The sequence below is a fragment of the Thunnus thynnus genome, chromosome 6 (genome assembly GCF_963924715.1).
Source record: "Thunnus thynnus chromosome 6, fThuThy2.1, whole genome shotgun sequence".
Lineage (NCBI taxonomy): Eukaryota > Metazoa > Chordata > Actinopteri > Scombriformes > Scombridae > Thunnus > Thunnus thynnus.
In genome coordinates, this window is record NC_089522.1 from 607,422 (window position 1) to 630,702 (window position 23,281).

At 39.9% G+C, this 23,281-nt stretch overlaps 1 protein-coding gene across 1 annotated transcript; it reads right to left on the reverse strand.

Moving 5' to 3' along the window:
• Positions 1 to 1,950: 1,950 nt before the first annotated feature.
• Positions 1,951 to 19,274, reverse strand: dedd (death effector domain containing). The gene is made up of 5 exons (XM_067591183.1): positions 18,967 to 19,274; positions 16,067 to 16,703; positions 10,632 to 10,736; positions 10,348 to 10,485; positions 1,951 to 7,292 (listed from the first exon to the last, which is right to left on the reverse strand). Exons 2-5 carry the CDS (start codon positions 16,626 to 16,628, stop codon positions 6,886 to 6,888), a joined length of 1,212 nt encoding a protein of 403 aa, XP_067447284.1. The 5' UTR covers positions 16,629 to 16,703; positions 18,967 to 19,274; the 3' UTR covers positions 1,951 to 6,885.
• Between the last annotated feature and the right edge of the window lie 4,007 nt (positions 19,275 to 23,281).

Consider the following 23,281-nt stretch of genomic DNA (forward strand, 5'->3'; position numbering starts at 1 on the left):
AATCTATGAATGACCAAGTCTCAGTGTCTTGGATGTTACTCACAGGTAGTTGGTAATATTTAATCATTTATTCATTCTTTGATACGTGATTTGTTTGTTTGAGGATTAATTTTAATTTATAAAAATAAAAATATTTATTTTTGTCTTGAAACCATTGTGGTGTCTGATGTTTGTTGTCCATATTTTACCGTAGAATGAGCAGGTGGTGATGAGGCAGTACTGGTGGGTAATTTGGTTGGGGGGGGGGCACCAAATCCTTATCTCACCTAGGGCACCAAAATGGCCCTGATCATAATCATAACTAAACTTAACAAATTGCAATTGCATATGGTTTGTCCAAGTGGTGTTGCCGTACCTAGCTGGCCAAGATGGCAGACCCGCTCATGCATGCGCGACTCAGATCTGGCAGAGACACAGTGGTCAGTCTCTGTCCTCTGACCCCCCTGCATCGCCACAAGACCATGCCTCCTACCACTGACAGGCTTTACCCTCCTCCCACATTCTTTTTAAGTTGTGAATCACTGTTTCCGTTCAAATGCTCCTATATTGCAGTGTTTGTGTTCATGTCAACACCAACAGCTGTGAGCGCAGTGCCAAAACTTTGGGTCCATCCTTCAGGTCCTGTGGGCTGCCACTGCTTTGAGCTGAGCCCCGCATATTTCTGCTCCTCAAAAATCTGTAATTTTAATCAAAGTTACGGTCTGTTTCATTTGGTTGCCTGTCAATGTCATACCCCTCTACCAAATGCCCTCTATATGCATACAAGATAATACGTCGGCATGATGGTTGTCCGGTGGAAACTGTCATAAATTGACTTTTATTCAGTTTTAAGCCACATTTTTACGCTAAACTATTTAAATCTTGGTCTTTTTTTATGACCAAGAAATAAGGCCAAGACCTTTTGAAGTATATCTTTTAATGGGATGAAGGATTTTAGTCATCGGACATCTGGATCTTAAGTTTCCAGAGAAACAAGCTGAGCAATCGTTAGCAGCAGCTCGGCTCACACGTCTGTTTAAACAGGAGTTTAGCCGACTTCACTGCATTAAACACCGTCAGAGCTCGGAGCAGAAATACAGTCACTCTGCGTTGTGCTGCTGTCCTCTGCTTCTTCCATCTCATGCCGATTCATTTTGAAAGAGCAAACTGCAACACTCAGCCAGCCAACAGGCTAACTTCATCACTCACTCACTCAGTCAATCACTCATGGACAACCGTGGTTATAGAGCTGGACTCTGGCCGTTCCAGCCAAAAAGAGATGCAATCAAGTTATTTCTTAAACAAATCAGCACAAGATGCAAAGCCCTGGTGAGCCTCAATAACAGAAAACATACAGAAACAAAGACAGAATTCACATGATCATAAACATATGGCCAAAGCAACCAAAGAGCTGTTCAGGGTGAAGAGATGGAGTATCCTCGACTGGCCGAGTCAATCACCTGATCTCGATCCTGTTGAGCTGCATTCTACCTGCTGAAAACCAGACTGAACTGAACAAGCCAGAGCTGAAGGCATCTGCAGATGTCTGAGTCCAAGACTTCAGCCACTCATCGACTGCAAAGGACTTTAAACTAAAAATGAAACGTGATGATTGTGTTTGACTTCATGTGAGTCTGTAGAGTTACTTGTGAACTCCTACACTTTGGCCTCCATGTGTTAGAAGGGATATATCTCCCATACACTTCTTTCTATAGTGATGTAAACCTACTCACATTAAAGCTGAGACTTGGCACATTGATGTAGTATCCATTATTTTATGTGCTGTGTTTATTATTATTTTAAATGAAGTACAAAACCTGAAGAACAGAAATGTGAAACTGTCTGAAGACTTGTGTCTGGATTGTAAATCTGCTGCTGCAGCGACTGAACTCAGTTTAATGAACGAGTCCACTGATTGCAGAGTCTTTATGAAAACACCGTCTGGAAACAAGGACACAGGACTAGCCAACGTATTTTCAGAAATTTGTTTAATCTATTTTGTACAAAGTTGGATCATACTGACTGACAGGCAGCAGACCCGCTGTCACGGCGGTTAGTCAAAGCTCAGTTTGGTGATCAATAAATTAACTGATTGCGGAGTATCCATGGCATACAGAAAACGGCAAGGCTTACTTTTATTGGTCAACAGTTAAACAGAACTAACCACCAACTTTTGTTATCATTTCACTTACATGTGTTGAAAGCTATACCATCATACTGGTAGAGTGTTTGGTTCATACTGACATACATTACATTCAAGTCTCTGCAAGAACATTCATGGCCCAAACAAACTCGGTTTGCCTAGTTTGTCAAAAAAGTGTTGCCTGGATTAGAGAAAGTCGACTTTCTCGTGTCCATAGAGTGACGAGCTGATAAGCAGGAGGCGAGTGGAAGGAATGAGGACACGTGTATGAGAGAAGTGAGATGCACCAAGGCCCAGTGTGTAAATGTTCATACACAGTTTAAACATTTACATGTGTTGATTATTCCACAACTTATAAGCATTAGATCTATCAGGAAGCGTCTTGTGTAAATATGTCCTCTATATTTTGTTTTACAGTCAGATCTGGAAATTGTACATTATTTTCCACCAACAAGATTAATTTTTATATGTGCCATGTGACATGAAAAATTAGGATTGGGACTTCAATAAAACCCATCCACTTCATTTATTAACAGTCCTACGTGTCTGTTTTCAGAAAGAAATGCAAAAGTAAGAAAACCTGACATCCAATAAAGTTATTTACAAAATGTTAGCACTGTGAGCGTCTATGACATTTCTGGGGATCATGAAGGTTACATGCAATTTTGCGTAAAAGACAGCTGCATTTAACAACTAACATAACATACAATCAACAAAACATACACCAACCTATATAATAGATACTAACTTTCAACCTTATATGAAATTCCACTGGGGTAAAAATATAAAATGTAGGCCTACTTTATATAATTCACAGTATTAGTGGCCTTCCAATCATGACTTGTGTGTTCTGATATGTACCCATGGATGTGATGACAACAGAGATAATAAGTAAGGGCTTTTTTTTTAGCAGGAAACGTATATACAGTAAAATCATACACTTAACTTTTAATATGATACGTCAAAGTAAAATGCTGAATTTCAGCTCACACTTTAACTAAAAGAGGCAAAAATTTGATTACAAAAATTTGGCAAAAAGAATGATAATGCAACAAGAACAAATATTCACAATGGGAAGTCGAACACTGACAGAGAGCTCTGTTAAACTCTCTCTGGTTGAGAACCGACCTGAAAAAAATGTAACAAATCTTGGACCTCCTCCAATTCAGAGCCGAGTTTCGTTGGGCGTCCCTAAACAATACGCAACCAAAATATGATACATTATCAAACTGTTTAGACAGAAGCACAGATCTTCCAGTAAGGAAAACACATTGATTTTTAACATGTTGGATTTATCCAGAGCATACATCTCACACACACACACACACACACACACACACACACACACACACACACACACACACACACACACACACACACACACACACACACACACACACACTCACACACACACACACACTTTTAGTTTCACAATCCCACTTCAGGAGCCGATTGTTATTTTGAAGAACTGAATCAAACCCTACTTTGCTGACTAAGTACACATTTGCAGCTACATTGTGTGAGCCTGCGAGCTGACTGGTATTATTTATGTCAGTCATTTGGCTGTGTGCACCGAGCAACAGAACAGTAAAGGAAAAATACCACATATTGGCGTCTTATTACAACGATATTCAGTCTCCGATCTACTTCTGTTACAGGATTGAAATAATCTCATCATAGAGCTGCATTATGCTACATTATCTTTGATAGAGATCAGTGGTATTGTACGTTTTCAAACTAAAGTACTGTGAGTTTGCATTGAGTCATAGTCAATCCTGGTACACCCGTCTAATGCTGTCTTTTTAAAGCCACAATGTGTGAAAATGTATGACTGCAGCCCAGTAACCATGGGAACTGTGTCCATATTGATTGAGTTTGCTCTACAGGGTTTATGTCATATGTCAGTACTCAGTGCAGGTGCAGGAAGTACATGACATCTAACTTTTTACTAAATGTGACCACAATCTTTCTCTAACCTTTCCATACCATAGTTACCATGATGAGATACTGAAGAAGCAAGAATTTGAAGTATGTTGTCATTAAATATATTAAAAAAACAATACTTTAACATAGCACAGTCTCTGTGCTGTGTTTCAGTCAGACGGCTGCCGACATGCTCAGAAGTTCTGCACCTACATGAGAACAAACAGCCAGGCGGGAGCCGTCTGTATTCCTGATTCACACAGTAAACAAACCTGCCATCATCACCCCACCATCAATCCCATTTAACACTTTTGCCATATGCTCAGAATACAATTGTAGAATAACACATTGTGAATGAAATGCTTCACACTCGCACTGTCAGCCTGCGGTTTAGTGCCTCTGAAGGAAGGAAGCAGAGGGCAGTGGAGAAAGCTACAAATAAATTGCACTAAATGTCTGAAATCAAAGGTTGACGAAGTTGAACAGACGGACAGCTGTTCCATCGACAAACAGTCAACAGACGACTCTGCTGACGCTGTGACACCCATACACTGTGTCTGTTCTTGAGCTTATTACCATGACAACTAAAGTGAATCTACCAACACACAACCAGGTCATTTCAAATAAAAAACAAATAAAACTTCAATCTTGTAACAGTCTTACATAATGAGTGAACAGGGGTTAGAGGCAGAGGTCAAGAGGTCGAGGCCGACAATGAAAATCTCAAACACCTGTAAATGACGACGTATCGATGTTCCATCAGATAAAACTCAACACAACGGTTTCAATATTGGCAGTGACTGAGATTAAAATTCAACCAGAATCACAGCTGCTGTTAAAAAGATGTTTGAGATTCGGCCTGTCACAATAATTACATCATCAACTTATCAAACTAAATACGGACATGACCTTTATCGGTTTTGCTCTTTGTGTTTATCTGCATGTTTGTTGAGAACATTTTAGCGAACATGATGCCAGAATAAAGAGCATCATTTACTGTGTGGTCTGTCTACTGTTTCAGCAGGTTGTTTCCAGAAGGTTTCAGCGTTTTGATTAATCCAGTTTTTGCGAACCACAACTATGAAAAACCGCAGTATGTAGTGTACATGAAACAGACTATTTACCGCTTGTTTTTATTGTTTCATTTAGCAAGCTATGACAATAAAACGTTAAACTCTGGGGGAACATTACTGAGTTGTTTCATTTTGATCTTGAGAAACTTTGCATCCCCACTAACCTGGAAAAAGTTGTAAACAGTAGTGAGTGAACGCCGCGAGTCGTTCCTGTTCAACAAGTTTGCTTTATGAGTAAAGTCCGGTCCCCAGAGGAATCCTGGGTAATACTACCACCTACTGACATAGACCAGCAGAAAGCACCAACAATACTAATGCGGTGGTCGTAAATTTGAATGTTTTCTTTTTTTAAGACAAACAGAGAAGGACTTGTGTATATTTAACTCATAAAATTCCCTTTTTTTGCGTGAGCATCACGCTCGCCCCGACAAATAAAAACGGCTCCTGACGTTTCTAGAAACCCAAAACTCTTGGCTAGTGAACGTATGCTGGGGGTCTGTGGGCTGTTTGTGTAGGATGCAGGTATGTGAAGACGGTGAAGGTCCTGGCACCTCTCAAACAGGTACGTATGGTATTTGAACTGCTATTACCATGTTAACTGCAACTGTGGCATAAAACGGTCTTAAAATGACAATAATATCTTTTATCACAATTATTTCGGGGACAATACATCGTCCAACAAAAGTCATTATTGAGATTTTGTTAAAAGAAAGCCGAGACTCACTGGCTGTGTCAGAAATCACTCGTTCACTCCTCCCTACATATAAAACACCCGATCATTTATTCTATAGTGAGCAGTAAGTTGAGATTTCAGACACGTATTATTTTGCATCTATGAAACGTGCTACACTGCACTGTGAGATTGTTAGCACATAGTAGTGAACATGCCATGGACACCACCTTCATCATTCGGTTGTAGAAAGTTTGAGGACATTATATTGTGGATACATTTACACACTCAGAATTCAGACACTCAAATAAAATGGCATAAGGTAGATATAGTGCACTATTTACTAAATAGGGAGTGATTTCGGACACAGCAAATAATGTTGAGAGTGACCAAATATGAGCCGGTAAAATAGGCTCTAAAAAGGGTTCATCTTTACAGACAAGGAAACTCTTAAAATTCTTGGGGAAGTAGGATAATAAGATGACAGAAACAGAGAAACAAATGGTAAGTCTACTACGGTCTGTGCCTTTCTATAACATACAGAACACTTTCTGATTGGTTTAATCCAATCAATCTATAATGTACCTGAAAAACTGAAAGTTTTCACCAAAAATGAACCACTTTGACAATAAAGTACAGCTCCCACTGGGAGTAACTTGTCAGCTTTAAGCATGTTTTCTGTAGTAACTCTGCTTTTCAACTGGAGTTAAGAGCATCATGGGAGTCAACAAATGTGTTTCAATGAACTAACATACCAGAAATAACAAACTTGTCTTTAGATTTAATGCACATGAGATCAGCATTCTCCTCCCTTGAAGAAAATGAACAGTTTCATATTCAAAATTATGTCAACCTTTACGCATTGCCTACTTTTTGCTGACACAGTTCCCAATCACCTCGCATGCTACGCTTAGGGGTGACAACTAGATATCCTCCGGTCTTCGCTCTCCAGGAATCAACGGGCTGGCTGGAAATTCTTGAGTTTCTTTTAGGCACGCACTTCAGGCACCTCAAATGACACCACCACATCTCACTCTATTCCCCGCGAGGGAAGCACAGCAGTGTTCCTTCCGAATGCTATCACCTGGACAGTGTATCTAAGAGACACAGTCTTTGCTACTTCCTGGGGGAGCCCCTCCGCTTGTGACCAAATTACGGAGCAGTTTGCGCCGACCTGCCTGGTAGTCCTCCTCGTCTACGTTGACCAACAGTTTTATAGCCTCATGGCCCACAGCCTGTTTTAGGGAATCTGTGATGAAGACCCCTTTAAGGGCCTCTAGCAATGATCCGTTGATGTAGTCCCTCCAGAAGGCATCCAAGTAGGTAAGCTCAGAGAATTTGATGTCACAGATGATGGAGCCCAAATCTCGGGATTTGAGGATAGTGTTGGCCTGGTTGAACCGCTCAAACTGCCGCTCCACTGCCTCTTGCTTGTTGGAGAAGACGTTGCCCTGAAGTGCAGATTCATGCTGGCAGTATTCAGCACGAACCCGAAGGCGAATATCTGAGGAGGAGAGCACAAGGTAAGAGTCAGAAGTATCGAGTCAAAACAGAGTGAACAAGAGAGCAGGACTGAGACAAATGACCTCCTCATTTACATTTAGAAATGACAACATCCCAATAACAGCTTGCCTGGAGTATGCTCGAAATGAACTAGTTCATTCTACCTGTTCTCCAACCACGTCTCCAGGTATCTGTAGCTGTCTGTGTGTGTGTGTGTGTGTGTGTGTGTGTGTGTGTGTGTGTGTGTGTGTGTGTGAGGGGGGGGGGTAGCTCTGCTAAACTCTCTCTGATTGAGAACCGACTGAAAAAAATCTGCTCTAACAAATCTCGGACGTCCTCCAATTCAGAGGCGGTTTCGTTGGGCGTCTCTAAACAATATGCAACCAAACTATGATACATTATCAAACCACTGAGACAGAAGCAGATACCTTCCAGTCAGGATTTATCCACAGAATACATCACACACACCTCGTACACATGAACACACAGTTCTTTTTAGTTTCTCAATTAATCATTGAGAAATGGGTTTCACATGATCCAGCATCCCGCCTCAAGGTCCAATTATTTGTTATTTCTGGTGGATTATTTTGTTGGGAAACATGTCGGGAACTGAAGATGACATGGCCTGCTCTCTTAGCGACGTCTTTCAACGAAAAGACACAACAGTGTTATTGCCCAGAATGTTGGAAGCGATTAGCTCTCTAATAGAGCAGAAATCTGCTGCAGTCCCCACTGAATAGACTGAGTAAACACATTGGAGACAACACCAAAAGAATAACTGACAGAGAGAGAGAGCTGCATCTCTGTGGGTGAAGACTGCAGAACTGTGTGGAGGGCACAGTCACTTAACTTGAGCAAAGAGCAAAGCCCTTAACCGCACGAGCCAAGGACAGTTAGAATAGAAGCTGCAGAGACAACAAGTCATCAGTCTTAAAGAAGGTGAAGAAGGGAGATAGGCAATCAGGTTTTTTGACACCTGGCTTCCAGACATGCTGGTATCGGACACCAAACAAGGAACTGTTAAGACTGACAGGGCACACAGAGTCCTCAGTCTGCCCGAGATAAACTATAAAAAGGCCAGTTAACGTACAAGGGCAACAAGATTCACATCCACCAGGACTCATTGGTCCAGCTGAGGGAGGCTAGATGTCAGTTCAACAGGACATGAACAGCTGATCTGAAAAGGTTCCAGATGTACTACTGGGACAGCTTGTGTTTCTTTTTTGACGGTGAGGAACACACCTTCAAAAGTCCTCGACAAGTGGACGACTTTCTGAACAGGAATGTGTTGATTGACTGCTGATTATAAGGAATAAATGAACCGGTTTATACAGTCTGTGTGTGTTTGACGATGCACTCCAAGAGACTATTTTGGACATTTTCATTGAGCTAACTCTCTGATTCTCCTGACTTTGTGCTACATTGTAAATTTCTCTGAGAACTTCAGCACAAAGATGTTGGGATATGTAGCCCGACCTAACGCAGCTCTGTCAATGGAACCACATTCCCACACTTACCCAGTGGAATTTACTGTGTGAGGAACTGAGGCTTAAAGTTTTACTGCCGTTATTGGTCTGTGTATTAATCACTGTCTCTCTGGGGTGAAGGGACATGCAGCGGTGTGACTCACTGACATGTTTTAACAGGACAACAGAGGTCCAGAGCAGAAGAATAAGATATCAGACTCTACATACACACAATAATTATAATTATACAACACATAAATAATAACCTAATTTCAGTTCTGCTCAAACTCAACACACACCAAACCTCCAGCTACAGATCAATAAGCAATATATATATATTTTATAATTTTTATTGCATTTGTTCAATATATGACAGAACGTATCAGAAACATAGGAGATTAACCTTAATAAATGAAATGCACTATGATGGGATGCTCTGTCATCATGTATTTTGCCACAAAAACAAGATAAATTATACAACTCAACACGTTACATCACCACTGTCATAAGCCTAAATTACACAACAGGTAGTTCCGACCAAGCAATCTGATTGGTCAACTAGATATTTAGAACGTGTTCAAATCAGCATGACAGCACACCTCGCCGTGCTCAAATGAAAAAAGCTCTAAAATCACTAAAAATATCACTCCGCCGTTCACTAGAACTACAGACTGTGACATCACGCTAACAACAACGGTCACTTCTGGGTAGACGACTGGTGGTTGATTTGAATTGCAGAAATATGTGAACTTGGCAAACTTGTTTTATTCTGTTGTCATTTTCAGTCGTAACTTAAACGTTTGAAGATATATAGTCTAACACACACAGCTAAACTTAACCATTTTCCCTTCAGTTGAGAGTTTATCTCAGCTTCCACTCCAGCATCCTCCATCAGCTGTGCCGGTGCTGTGGCGCTACTAGCTTAAAAACGTCTGTGAAGTTTGCGGACGTAGTAGCTAAATCTGTCCATGGAAAAAATATTTTTTCAGTGGATATTTTAGTTACTACGAGATTAAGCTAGCAAAGCAGTTTTATGTTTATATGTGTTGTATTTATTCATTCAGCTGAAGTTGTCTGGCTGAGTCAGCAGGGACTAGAAATCGTCTCTGTTGCTAGGTCGTTACTAAGGGTCGGTCTACTTGCTGTTAACTGGGTTTTATTACATTGGATTATACTGACATGAGTGATTGTTTACCAGGTGTTAGTCATATCCCATGTATTTCCATGGAAACGGAGGAGCGAACTGCCTCACAATATGAATATATTTTGTTTATATCTTTTATTTTGTTGGTAAATGTTGTATAATCACAATATTACACTCGAGGGTGTGCTTTACCTTATTGTTGACAAGCGCCTCGTTCTGTAAGCATCACTGAATATTACATTACACGAGAGCACACCCTCTTGTGTAATATTGCTTAAGTAAGATGAGTTCATTGTTGTTTTGGTTCTGCGCATAAGATTGTTGACAAAAGGAGAAATATAAAGATTGCCAGCCTTGTCCTTTAAGTGCAGGTTCATAAAAAACAGTTTTTTGGCATCATATTCTTTAAGATCAGACAAAATGATCTCTCTGTTGTTTTTGTTTACCACATGTTTGCTTCTCTCTGCAGTCAGCTGAGGAATGACTTCTCTTCCGTTTGCGGTTGGATACGGGAGTCGCTGGCTTTGTTCGGGGCGGGCCAACATGGGGTCCTGATGGAGAGCAGCAGATGACTGGCTGAGGACCTGGAGTGTGACATTTAAAATGTTAATCAAACTTCTGCATCACAGCACACAATACTTTACAATTAGCTACTTATGAGAATGTCCCATTAGCTGATATATTACTCATCTTACTCTTGATGTTTGAAGAGACACACACAAACACCCACCTGTCCTCCTGTGAGGCGCTGCGTCCCTGCTCTGTACTGCTCCTCTTGGTGAAATGTAGCGCACTGACGTCTCCTCCAGATACTTGTCAACGGGGTCTGGGCACACTGAAAATGACAGTTGATGTCTGACGTTATTTTGAATCTCAGTTGCAATCATCACATTCAAACTAGTGGATTACATCACACAGCAGACAGAGACGACGCAGACCTTCCCATTCCCTTCAATGTGTCTACACTTTTGACTGGTACTGAACACACCTACATGTTTATGTTTGTGTGTGTTTATATCAGTTATTTTCAGTCAAATAGGACACAGAGCCAAAATAGCAGCCTGTATAAAATAACAGATACAATATTAAAGTGCCAGTTTCAGCTTTAATTTGAGCAAGTTTACATCAATATAGAAAGAACTGTGTGGGAGATACAGACACAGACCTGTGAACAAACAACATCCAAAGTTTAGGGGATCAAAGGTAATTGGACACACATGTAGTCAAACACAATCATCATATTTAACATTTAGTGTAAAATCCTTTGCAGTCAACGACTGTCTGAAGTCTTGGACTCGTAGACATCAGGAGACACTTTGTATCTTCTCTGGTGATGTTCTCCCAGACCTTCACTGCAGACTCCTTCAGTTCTGGCTTGTTGTGGACTCTCTGCCTTTGGTCTGGTTGAGATCAGCTGATTGACTGGAGTTCCACCTCTTTGGTTGCTGTGTTGGTTGTTGGGTTTGTTGTCCTGCTGAATGATGAAATGTGCTCCAGTCAGTTTGGATGCATGTGTAAATTCATCCTGTTGCTTCTGTCAGCAGTGAGTCGTACACATCTTTACCACAACACAAGCATGTTTGACAGATGAGCTGCTCTACTTTGACTCATCACTTGTTCCTTTTTCTTCTTTCCATCTTTTTGATGAGGGATGGGTATCGTTAGGAGTTTTCAATACCAGTATCTATTGTTCTCTATGATTTTGTAAAACAGAGACAAGACGATGTTTAAACTGTAATTCTTTTTTTTCTTCTTTTGGCAGAAACTGTTTAATTTTTAATAATATTCAAACAGAGTAAAAACATGTAAACAGGTGAAAGTCAATTCTTTCTTCAGCCAAAGAGTCAAAAACAAACAGAGTTTTTGTTAAGATCATCAGCGAGTTGACTCTGTTCTCTGCACTGATCACGTCTCCATCTGGAGACAAAACTAAATCTGCTGAGGAGGCCTGAATTTGAGAGGGAGGTGTTAGAGGGTCCTGGAGACCTCTGTAGACTGATAGTACGATGTTTATATGTTCACTGATGGCTGGTCAAGTGTCAGGAGGTAGGATCCTCCTCTTCCTCCTCAGCTCTCTATCTTCTTCTTCCTCAAGTGCAGAGAGGTTTTCTTGGAAGCTGGAAGATGACACTGAGATATTATTGTAATCAAGCAACGCTTCCTTTTGTGTTACAGAATTTAAGAACATTGGTATCAAAATATTTAAGCCGTATTCAGACCAAATCATCACATGTACCTGTCTCTCCTCATGAAAGCAGCCTGGATGTCTAGATACCAGTCAAAAACTCTTCCCACTATGAGAAGGGTTCTGGTGTCACATCCAACACATCAGAATGGTTGGGAAGACTGAAATATGGGCACTACTGTAAATATGATTAATTCTGTTTAAACTAGAATTATATTGAGGTTAACAGAGAGGTTTTCTTTCTCACCAAGGACACGCTGCTTCTCCTGGAACAGTCTTGACAATGGATGATTTCATCCTGGATCCTTGCTGTCCAAGGTTGATTGGCTGCACTACGCATGAGACTGCAGCTTCTCGCTCCTTCCTTGTTAACATTGATTTTGATTCAATCTTAATTAACTTTATTCTATTTTTATTTCTATTGATTGCTGGACATTAGGACTCATAATTTGAGGGGTTTGAGGTATTTGTCACGTTTATGAATCTATATTTTGGTGTTAATCTAACGTCGTCTTGTGTAGGCGGCTAAAGTGAATGTGCATGTATCTGCTGAGATTTGATTCATTGATCTTCATTCATCTTTAATAACATAGTAGGGTTATATTATGGTCTTTGACTGTTTCCAGTCTTATAGCAGGACAGGCTCAGGAGGATTAGTATCATAACTGGACTTGGGTGTAGCACATCGGCTCTATAGTGCCCCCTGATTACTTTTAGCATAGAAGTAATCAGGAGTGTAACTTGATATCTGAAATGATGTTGGGTTTGGAAAAAATGGTTCAAAGGCGCCCCCTAGAAAATTTCAAAGTCAAAGCCCCCACCTTCAAATGTGACATATATGTATGAACTTTGGTGGGCACATGTAACATCTTGAGACTTGAAAAAGCCTCTTGGAGCCACAGCTTAAATACAACAGGAAGTCAGACACTACTTTGCATTTTGTTTTGCAAAATGAAGCCATTGACAGGATTGTACTTTAACAAACTCCTCCTAGAGATTTAACCCGAGCGACTTCTAATTTGGTAGGAAACATCTAAAGACCTTTGCAATACAAAATTACAAAGCCTTTTCATTTTCATGGACCTCCCTTGGCGTGACATGCCAGTCAATTTTGCCCAAAACATGTTTGGGGCATTAAACAGGAAGTTGCTGTAACTCCATCTGACATTATCCAATCTGTCCTAAATTGGTCATATTTGATAAGAGTCCAGGCCTGAACACATCTGCATATCAATATTGACTCATAGTCAAAGTGCCACCTACTTTAAAAGGTGCTATATAAATAAAGATATTATTATTATTATCATTATTATTATTACTGACAACAGGAAGTCAGCCTTCTGTGACAAACATCATCCGATTTACATGAAATTTACATCAACACATGATATACAGCAACAAGACGTAGGTGCTCTCTGGTAAATGTATTGCTGTGTTAATATTTATGTAGTTTTGTCTACCGGCAACAGGAAGTGAGGCCTAAATTACACATAGTTCATCAAATAAAATACGCAATTTCCAATATTTCATCTCCAGCTCCACATACTGCACACAGGAAATAATATTTCACTCATTCAAACAATGTCCAAAAATCATGAAAATTAAGAGCCGAACTCTAGTAGTGATACCACGACAGCTGCTCCCTCTGACACATGCGATGTGTGAGGACCCGTTCATCACTGCTTGCAGCTTTAAGTATTATTATTCTAGTACACCGCTGCATTTTTGAGGAGCTCTGAAGGTTCTGTTGTGACTGGGCTCAGATGAGGCCAGCGGGCTCCACAGTGCCCCCAAACGCATTTCATTTAAATGAGTGTGTGTAGTTGAGCAAATGCAGAGAGCGAGTGGCAGAGAAGTGACGGTGAATGTAAGCAGAGCAGAAGAAAAGGTCAGCAGTGAGTTGTATGACATTTGGTGGGCAGATGAACCATCAGTCATAAAGTTTCTCATGCTTGATAAGAGTCCAGGCCAGGAAGTGACAGTTATATCCTCCAATACTCATGAAAACGTATATCCATGTTGCCTTCTGGTAAATGTATTGCTGCATCATGTTGCTCCAAATTAACAGCTCTTCACGTGTGGTGCACCCCGACGTGCACAAAGGTGCGAGGGCCTGATCATCGCTACTCACAGTTTCAATTATTATTATTATTCTAGTACACTGTTGCATTTTTGAGGGGCTGAGACTCACTAACATTGGCACACACATCAGAACTGGTAAAACTGCAAATATCTGTAGTGACTGAGCTCAGGTGTGGTCAACCAGATCCATAGTGCCTCTAAACACAACGCCATCAATCTAAATGAAACAACAAACAGCTGCCTGGTCAGGTGACCATATGAACACTGCAATCATTCCTCCCCTTCAAATGTGATTTAAAAGTTTATCTGAACACTCATATGAGTCTTCATCAGTCTGAGTTAGTCATATCAAGTGGATATCTGACACATTTACAGTCTTTTTAGCATCAAATTCCCTCTTTATGTTTCCTCGGACAAGTATAGTAACAAAAAGAGGAACTTTGGCACTAAAAAGACTGTAACGTTGACAGATATCTACTTGATTTGACTCATTTGGACGCTGAAATTTCAATTTTAGCTTCAGATAAACTTTTACATATATATTTGCACAGGAGGAGGCTTGTGCATCACTTACATTGTAAGTGCATTATAAAGTGATCTGCATTAGATTGCATAGATGTTCCTAATAAAGTGTTTGGTGAGTGTATAACTGTGATATATCACATATGTTATCATGTGCTCAGTGTTTATTCTGGATGTCAGAAATCTTTCCTACTAGTTTTTACATCGCTGTCTAAAAACATTCTGTTGTCATCAATAGTCTTTTGTGTTTCACACAGATATCAGTCCACAGGCTGTTCCTGCAGCCGGGACGGTCGGGGAAGGTTTCATTTTTTAAGTTGAGTTACAACTCGTTCACTCAATGGCAATAAAAAACAATGAGAACATGTACGTTGTTTCACAGCTCTTACATATAGAACCTGTATCCTAGTGGACGTGCAGAATACACACACTAAGGTCGGGCTGATGGGTCGGACCGCTGTCCATCGCTGATGGCTGACAGTCATCCACCCATCAGCCTCTACCATTGTAACATCAGGATTTAAAAGGAACATTTCAGTCATGGTCTCGTGTTGTCCCTCCTCCAGTTTGTGTTCATGACACTAACTGTGCAGGTGAGGGTCAGAGGGCAACAACAGACCACAGACTGGAGGTAATTACACATCAGTATTGACTGTTTACTGAGACTTTCTCAGTGTTTAGAGACTCTGTTTTCATGTAGCTCGTACATTCTGCTGAGAGTCTGATGATATAACGTTGTTTAATATTGAATGGGACTGGCTGTGCACTGTGATGTTGCTGAATGTTAGTGACTGAGGATAAAACACAACTTTTAGAGTGACCTATTTACTCAATCATAATATTTATAGAGGTATAATGATCATATTTTTGGTCTAATATAAGTGTGTTGTTATCCTGTAATCATACAACATTTAGTCATATTTAATATGCCTTCAATACAATTCAGTCACATGCTGCCATCATAATGTAAAAGCAGCTAAAAGAGATTCTCTGACTGACTTTCTTCTGTTAACGTTTCCTCCCAGACAACACGCCAGACACTGAGGTCACAACATGCAGTGACATAATGGTAGCTGTTGCTGTCTTGATATCGAACCTTTTTACTCTGACAGTGGAATAAACGTTGAAAAACTATGAATGTTATTTGTGTAGTATACCTATTAGTGTGTAATATATATATATGTGGTATATTTTTGATCATACAGTCATATTTAATATCTCCTGTTATCCTCTCTAGTCTCTTGGCTTTTGAGTGCTTTGGGTCAATGAAGCTCCTGGATAATACAAGTATGAACCCCGTTATACTGGTCGGCAAGTTTAGTTAAACATGTATTGAACTTCTGCTGTGGACACACTGATGACACTGCTATACTCACCGGCCTGTCGTTTCCTGAGTGTGACATAAGGTAACAGGTCATGGCGGGTGATAATCCTCAGAAGCTGGAGCACATGTCGGAAGTTGGTCTCATCGCAGCGACCCTGGCGCTCTAAGGCCAGCAGGAAATCCCTTCCACTCCTGATGCCACCGCGCTCATATTCATCGATCACATCGACAAACAGAAACGACAGTACCCTGACGTCTCTATGCGTTAGCTGGGCTCCGACTATATCAAACATGCGGTGGAGTGAGTACAGCCCATGGGAGTTGTCCACTGCTTCCTCAGGCCAGGGCTCGAAGCCTCCATCTCTTCTGGACAAGCTGGAGTTGGGGCAGGAGGAAGAAACGTTCCTGTTGGTCACCACCCCGCTGGTTGTAGCCACACCGGAGCAGCCAGGCCTGCCTGTCAGAGCTCTGTGCTCCAGAGGGCCAGCGGCTGCACTGTGCTGACTTGAGTCCAGCTGATTAGCCTGAATGTGAGGCCGGGCCTGATGAGAAGAGTTGTGGGCAAGCTGGGGAGGAATAGCAGCATTGGGGAGCTGAGGCTGCTGTGATGTCATCTCAGGGCCCGATGATGAGAAGGGATGCTTGAATCCCTGCAACTCCTGCTGTCTTCCTCTGCTCCAACTGACGAGCTACGTACAGGGAGGATCACAGATTAATGTACAATCATCTTAGACCAAGTTTACCATCATCATTAATCAATAACCAACTCCATACGCAGGCTTTCCTGCAGACCACCTCTGCTTATGTCACATTAATTAATTATACTTTGATGACATATATCATGCAAAGAAACAGAACAGCACCTCATCATAACACAGCAAAGACCACATATTTAATAAAGGACGCAACTGTTTGGACAAAGATGTCGTATTATATAGTGAGATTATATGAATGTGTGTCGGCCACTGTGGGCTTTGTTTCAAATCAATGAGCAGGACTGTTTTATGAGATTTTTGCATAAATGTTATCAAGTGTCTTGACTCTTGTCACAAAACGTTATATCAGTCTAATACAAATGTAAATCATATTCATAGGATTCAGCCTCTACAATCATAACTTATCTCCTTACAGTCTGCTGCAGTGTCAAATATGCAATCAGCCGTGCCGTACGCAGACCTCAGTCTAAATGAATTAAGGTAGATCTAACACATTTAGAACGTATTTACACGTTTAGATTAGTTTGACACTTATGACAGTCTTGGCTTCATATGATCCAAACTTCTAGAAATGATTAAAATGATCTGAACTGATGCTGAACTTTATGACCTTAAATATCAGTTAAACGAGGTCTACAGCAACTTTAACTTCAACCTCAGATATGCTGACCTGAGATGTGTTCACAATCACACAACTAATCCCTCATTCACTACTACCTCTATAGACACACATGGGGTATAAAAGATATCTCAGACCCTGCCGCATCGATATAGATCTTTGTAAAGCAGTGCGATGCTAAATCAGTGGTGTATTCTTTAAATATACAAGAAGCCTGCTTCATGACTTGCTATCAGTCAGCAGAATATTATTTTCCCACCTGTGTCCATGTAGTGCTGATGGTGCAGGATGAGAGTCACTGAAACTGTTACCTGTCTGTCTGTCTGTCTCAGTTCTTTTGTTTTGAAGCCAGTGTGAGCTCAAACTGGATAGAAACATTTTTCCCTTGGTCTGGACCAAATGAACCAAACTAAAGATGTAAATGCACCCTAAAAACATAATTAAGATCTGGACCTCAAAGGTTTCGACCCTTCTAAAACATCAGCTGAGCTAATGACAAAGCAAAAGCCTTTATGTTCCGTTGATCAACCATGGTGACTTGCACCTTCTCCTGCTTACACTGGTGTCTATTTTAGCTGGTTACAACACATGGTAAACCTTGCTTAAAGGCATAGCTGATATTTGTCAGTCTGTAATTCTGATAGTAAAAAGTCAAAATGTCTGCAATGAGAAGGCCTAAAGCTTCACTGTCTAACTGGCTCCATCAGCTGGCTTCACTTTATGAGAGACTGTTCAAAGATGACAAGCATTTGCTTATCAAACACAAACTGACAGAAGTAATTTCACAAACAAATTGCATGATGACAAAAAGATATTAACACTGAGGATACTGTCGCACTGGACTGGTTGAAAAAGTACTTGTACTGGTCAATTACACCAAATAACACACAAATCACTGAAAACATGAAGTAGAAGGTATGATATGCATGGAATTAGTATGAGATACCAGTCGGTCCATCACAATATACGTGTTTTTTCCTCTTTTTCAATGTCATACGTTATTCATGAAGCACATAGTACATAGGAAATCATCATGAATCACTAATGTTGTTATGAGGCCGTTGTACTACAATTATCTTAGCGCAAGCTAAGGCTACCGTTACCTTAGCTATCTGAAGCAGTGTATTTGTAAGCACACGCTTTGTACGAACGCAGCTAACTTCGCACTTAAATACCTTATAGGAGGACGTTTCTACCGCAGACCAAAAAAGACACACTTATTACATGTCACGCTATTTAGCAAGATAACAAGTTCACCGCTAGCTAACTGGGTAGCGTAACCAGGTAGCCCGCAAGCTAACGTTAAGTAAGTTACCTGGATAATAAATACTAAGCTAACTAACATCATGTTGATGAATCGGTTCTACTGTTACGCTAACGTTAAACATCAAGATGGGGAACTGGTCGTCGTTCCTTCTTATGGGATTTGCGACTAAATAGTAAAGAATTTACTACAGTAGCATAAATGTGCGCATGATTTTCGTCTTGGTTTGTTGTGACTGCTCATCGCTAATATCCACGTTAGCCAACGCTTGCTGTCAACGTTGACGTGACCCAAACTAATGTACATGAAGTACAAGTCAAGTATACCATTAAAACAATATATGTTTCCATTACCTTCTGTCTTTTGGATATTCCTCTGACTCTATCAAAGTTAGTGGGCAGCTAACGCTAAGTTAGCTTCCCAGCGTCTTCTAGCAGAGCAACGCTTCTTTCAGGATACAAAACACGATTCTGTTTAATGATTTGGACGACTATACGGTGAATATTCTATGTAAATGTTGCCAGTTTCTTGCTCTGCGGCACGGCGCCTTCGTTTAATGCTTTTGGTCCTCAAACAGACACCATAGGCCGTTTCGCAAATACCGCCATCTTGGATTTTGAGGAGCGAATGACGTATGTATCGCGATGCATTGTGGGATGGTTTGGGAACATCTTCTTCTCATGATTGTATTCTTCTTCTTCTTCTTCTTCTTCTTCTTCTTCTTCTTCTTCTTCTTCTTCTGGTATCATGGCGGGTTGCAACAGTTGCTTATAAAATGCATACCGCCACCTACTGTACCGGAGTGTGTAATATGAGACATTATCCCTGGACTACTTTGCATCATTATGTAAATAAATAATTCTTAAATGATAGTTGTAATTAAAAAAAATCCTCACTACATTTAATGGTATAATCTTATCTACTTCCAATAATCCACAACGTCTTTCTCTGTGTCCTGTACCCCACCTCCCAGGGGCCTCTAGCCATTTTGGTGCCCTAGGTGAGATAAGGATTTGGTGCCCCCCCCCAACCAAATTGCCCCACCAGTACTGCCTCGTCACCACCTGCTCATTCTACGGTAAAAATATGGACAACAAACATCAGACACCACAATGGTTTCAAGACAAAAATAAATATTTTTATTTTTACAAGTTAAAATTAATCCTCAAACAAACAAATCACGTATCAAAGAATGAATAAATGATTAAATATTACCAACTACCTGTGAGTAACATCCAAGACACTGAGACTTGGTCATTCATAGATTACAATCCACAGATTACATCTTCCATGATGTCATGTGCCTAAAATGTTCTGGACTGTTCTCATAAGTTTTGAGTATTTCACTGCAGTTTTTCCAGTAATTAAGTCCATTACTGATTATTTTGTAGTTTTTTTGTGAGAACAGTTTGCAGCAGAAGCAGTAAAGACTTTTTTTTTTTTTTTTTTTTGGAATATTCCACCCAGCTTCTCTTGATTTTCTCTCCATTCACTTCTGTAAAGTGGTGGTGATGAGAACTTCTCCTATCCTGTCATTTTGTAAATGTAGAGTCTTATTTTAGCTGATATGGCCTCTGCTGACTAACTCCATCCTCATCATATCAGACGGGATCTGTAGCTGCTGCCTTGATGGACTCACATACTTCAGGATCTGGTCCAGTTGATGGTGTCTGCAGGCTGTAGAGTAGCAGTGGATGTTGTGTCTGTTGTTGCTTCACCTGCAGGTAAATCTAAACATACATGCAAATGTAGTTATTAATTCTTTTAGTAAGAACATACAATTATTCATAAATTACAACACATCAGGCAATAAACACATGTGAAGCATGAATTATAGATAACGGTTGACCAAAACTGTTCAATTACATGAGTGAAAAAAAGTCAAGAATCCAGGTTTAAATGATTTTTGATGGGAATAAGTTATTCTAGCTTTAATGTGTCCTGTAGACAACTTGAATAAATATAGATGGTCGCAGTCTAATATTGATTAGTATTTAAATTAGCTATGTTCCCTTTCTTATTATAGAAATGATATTTATGATTCAATATATTTTATTGCACAAGTGTTACCATGATAATTCAAGTATGTAAGAAACCATTTAATCATAGATAATATTGGTATTTGACTTGAAACTTTCTTAAATGGACCCATAGTTCAGTGTAGTTCTAGCTCATTTGAATTTTGTTTTGAAAAAGATCCAGTAGGTGGCGATATTGCCTTAAAAATTAATGAAAAAAAATTAATTAATGAGTGAAAATGAAAGAAATAAAGTCTGTGTGCAAGCTGCAGTTTTCGTGACTTTCTGTCATTGTGAAGGTTAGAAAATGGTTAAAGGTTTGGTAAAAGTACTGTCAAATAAAAATAGACTCTCTAACATCCATTTGTGAACAAATGGACAAAACATTCCAGATGTACAGGATGAGTTACGTATGTTCAAAACTTATTGTGCATATTTGATAGAATTATAGCAAAAATGTGTCTGGATTTGTCCATATTGACATTAATTACATAACTGCAGCTGTACCATGAACAGAACTCACCTGCTGCAGGCTGTGTTTCATTGCAGGTAGCTGGAGTGTTTGATATGATGGTAATTTATTGATTTGGACAGTGTACAGTTTTAATCATTAAAGATGCACTGCACCGGAGTAATTTACTTATTTACATCCACAGTCCCCAACAATCAAAACATACAAAAGCACAACAACAAGCAGTGCAAAGCAAAAAACACACAGAACACACCATACAAAATACAAAGCTACACACAACAGCACATCACATACACCCACAATGTCAATTAGAAATTAATAATTTAAACTTGTCAAATTAAAAGCAAGACTACCTGCGCTAATGAGAAGACCATAGATGAAGTTTACACTCAGTGGTCACACAGCTGATTGGTCTTTAGTAGATTTTTTAGTTTGGCCTTGAATGTATTGATTGAACAACAGTTCTTCATATCATCATCTTTCACAGAGAAAGCTGACTGCCCAAATGCAGTGCGACAAAATGGTATGGTGCAATATTATATAGAGGATGTTCTGGAGGATCTAATAGAACTTACTGAGCAAGTGTACACAAAGTCACATAGTGGAGGAGGCCAAACCATTTAAAATTTTATAAACTAGGCACAAATTTGAGAACAAAAAAATTCTCAACGCTCAGTAAATTGTATTTCTCCAGTACCCTACAGTGATGGAAATGCATTGAATTTTGTCCAGAGTTTTTAGAGTTTGTTTGTAAAAGAACTCAAGAGGTTTTATGGCCCCCAACATGTGATGCAATAAGACATAAGGGAAAGAATCATAGCATCCATAAATATCTTGGCTGCGTCCAAAGAGAGACAGTTTCTAATATGTCTAAAATTTGCTAAGTTGTACTTTATGGTTTTAACCGTTTTTTAAATATGTTTCTTAAAGTTCAAATTTGGATCCAGTGTCACACCAAGATATTTAAAACCAGTGTCAATCCTTTCACCTTTGACATCAGCATCAGGAGGTTGTACCATAGTCTTAGAGAAAAACATACCTTTTGTCTTGTTTACATTTAGACTCAGATATGACTGATAAAGCCAATGTGTGATCCTTTCTGATGCAATTGTTAGCTTAGCAGCAGCTAACTCAGCTGTTTTTGCATGTGTGTACACGATGGTGTCATCTGCATACATTTATAGTTCTACATCATGAAACTGTTGAGGGAGATCATTCATGTATAGGCTAAATAATAGAGGACCTAACACTGACCCTTGTGGAACACCCATTGTGCACTTCATGTTACTGGACAGTGTGTCATCAACTTTACCACATTGTATCCTATCTGATCTGAACTGATCTGCTTCAGAGAGTGGTGTAGACGGGAGATCAGATGTAACCTCTCCAGCAGTTTGAGGCTTCTGCAGATGTTTCCTGAGAGCATCTGGACAGTTATAAAGTAGATATTCGATTATTACAAGCCAAAACATGTAGCTGCAGAGTAGACAAATAACTGCTGCAGCCTGTTGCACCAGCTGTGTGTAAGTTCAAACTTAGCCTAGTTATTATGTAAATTATTACTAAGTTGTGATTTATGCATTACTAAAATAAAAGCTTGTACCACAGAGATAAGTTACAACATAACTGTAACAACTGAATAGTTACACACATACTGCTAGGGTAGCTGTCAATCATAAAGTATCACAGAGCTCACTAATGATGAAACAGCAGTTAGTTTACTACAATGTGCCAGATGCCAAGTGGCTCATACCAGCTTACACATAGCTGGTGCAAACCAGTGCAGAAATCTATGTTTTATGGATATAGTGGTAGTCATTATCACTGATATTGGTCAGTTAAATTTCAGCACAATGCTTTACGTTGTAGGAAGGAGCAGTTATCCAGATAGCTGCTACTAGCTGCCATTCAGTCTCATATCCTTCAATCTGTAATGTTATCTGAAAATTATACTATTACAAATGAAACATCTGCACACAAAACAGCGTTTTAATGTTTACATAAGACGACATACCTCTATATTAGGCTTTCTTTCCTCCTCCTCTTTTTCTCCGTTGTCTTCCTTACACACCTGAGAATGGTAAAGGTCCAAAACCTTTACCATTATGGAATAAAATGTGAATATCTACCTCTTGACATCTCACAGACTTGGCCTGTCTGATGTGCTCATCATCCCTC

What these genes read in the sequence shown, in the direction of transcription:
- dedd (XM_067591183.1), bottom strand. Translation starts at nt 16,628, where the DNA reads ATGACATCACAGCAGCCTCAGCTCCCCAATGCTGCTATTCCTCCCCAG. An exon ending in ACTCAGGAAACGACAGGCCG is followed by an intron (nt 10,737 to 16,066) that starts GTGAGTATAGCA and finishes TGTCATTTTCAG; the next exon opens with TGTGCCCAGACCCCGTTGAC. An exon ending in CAGAGAGAAGCAAACATGTG is followed by an intron (nt 7,293 to 10,347) that starts GTAAACAAAAAC and finishes TCTCCTCCTCAG; the next exon opens with ATATTCGCCTTCGGGTTCGT.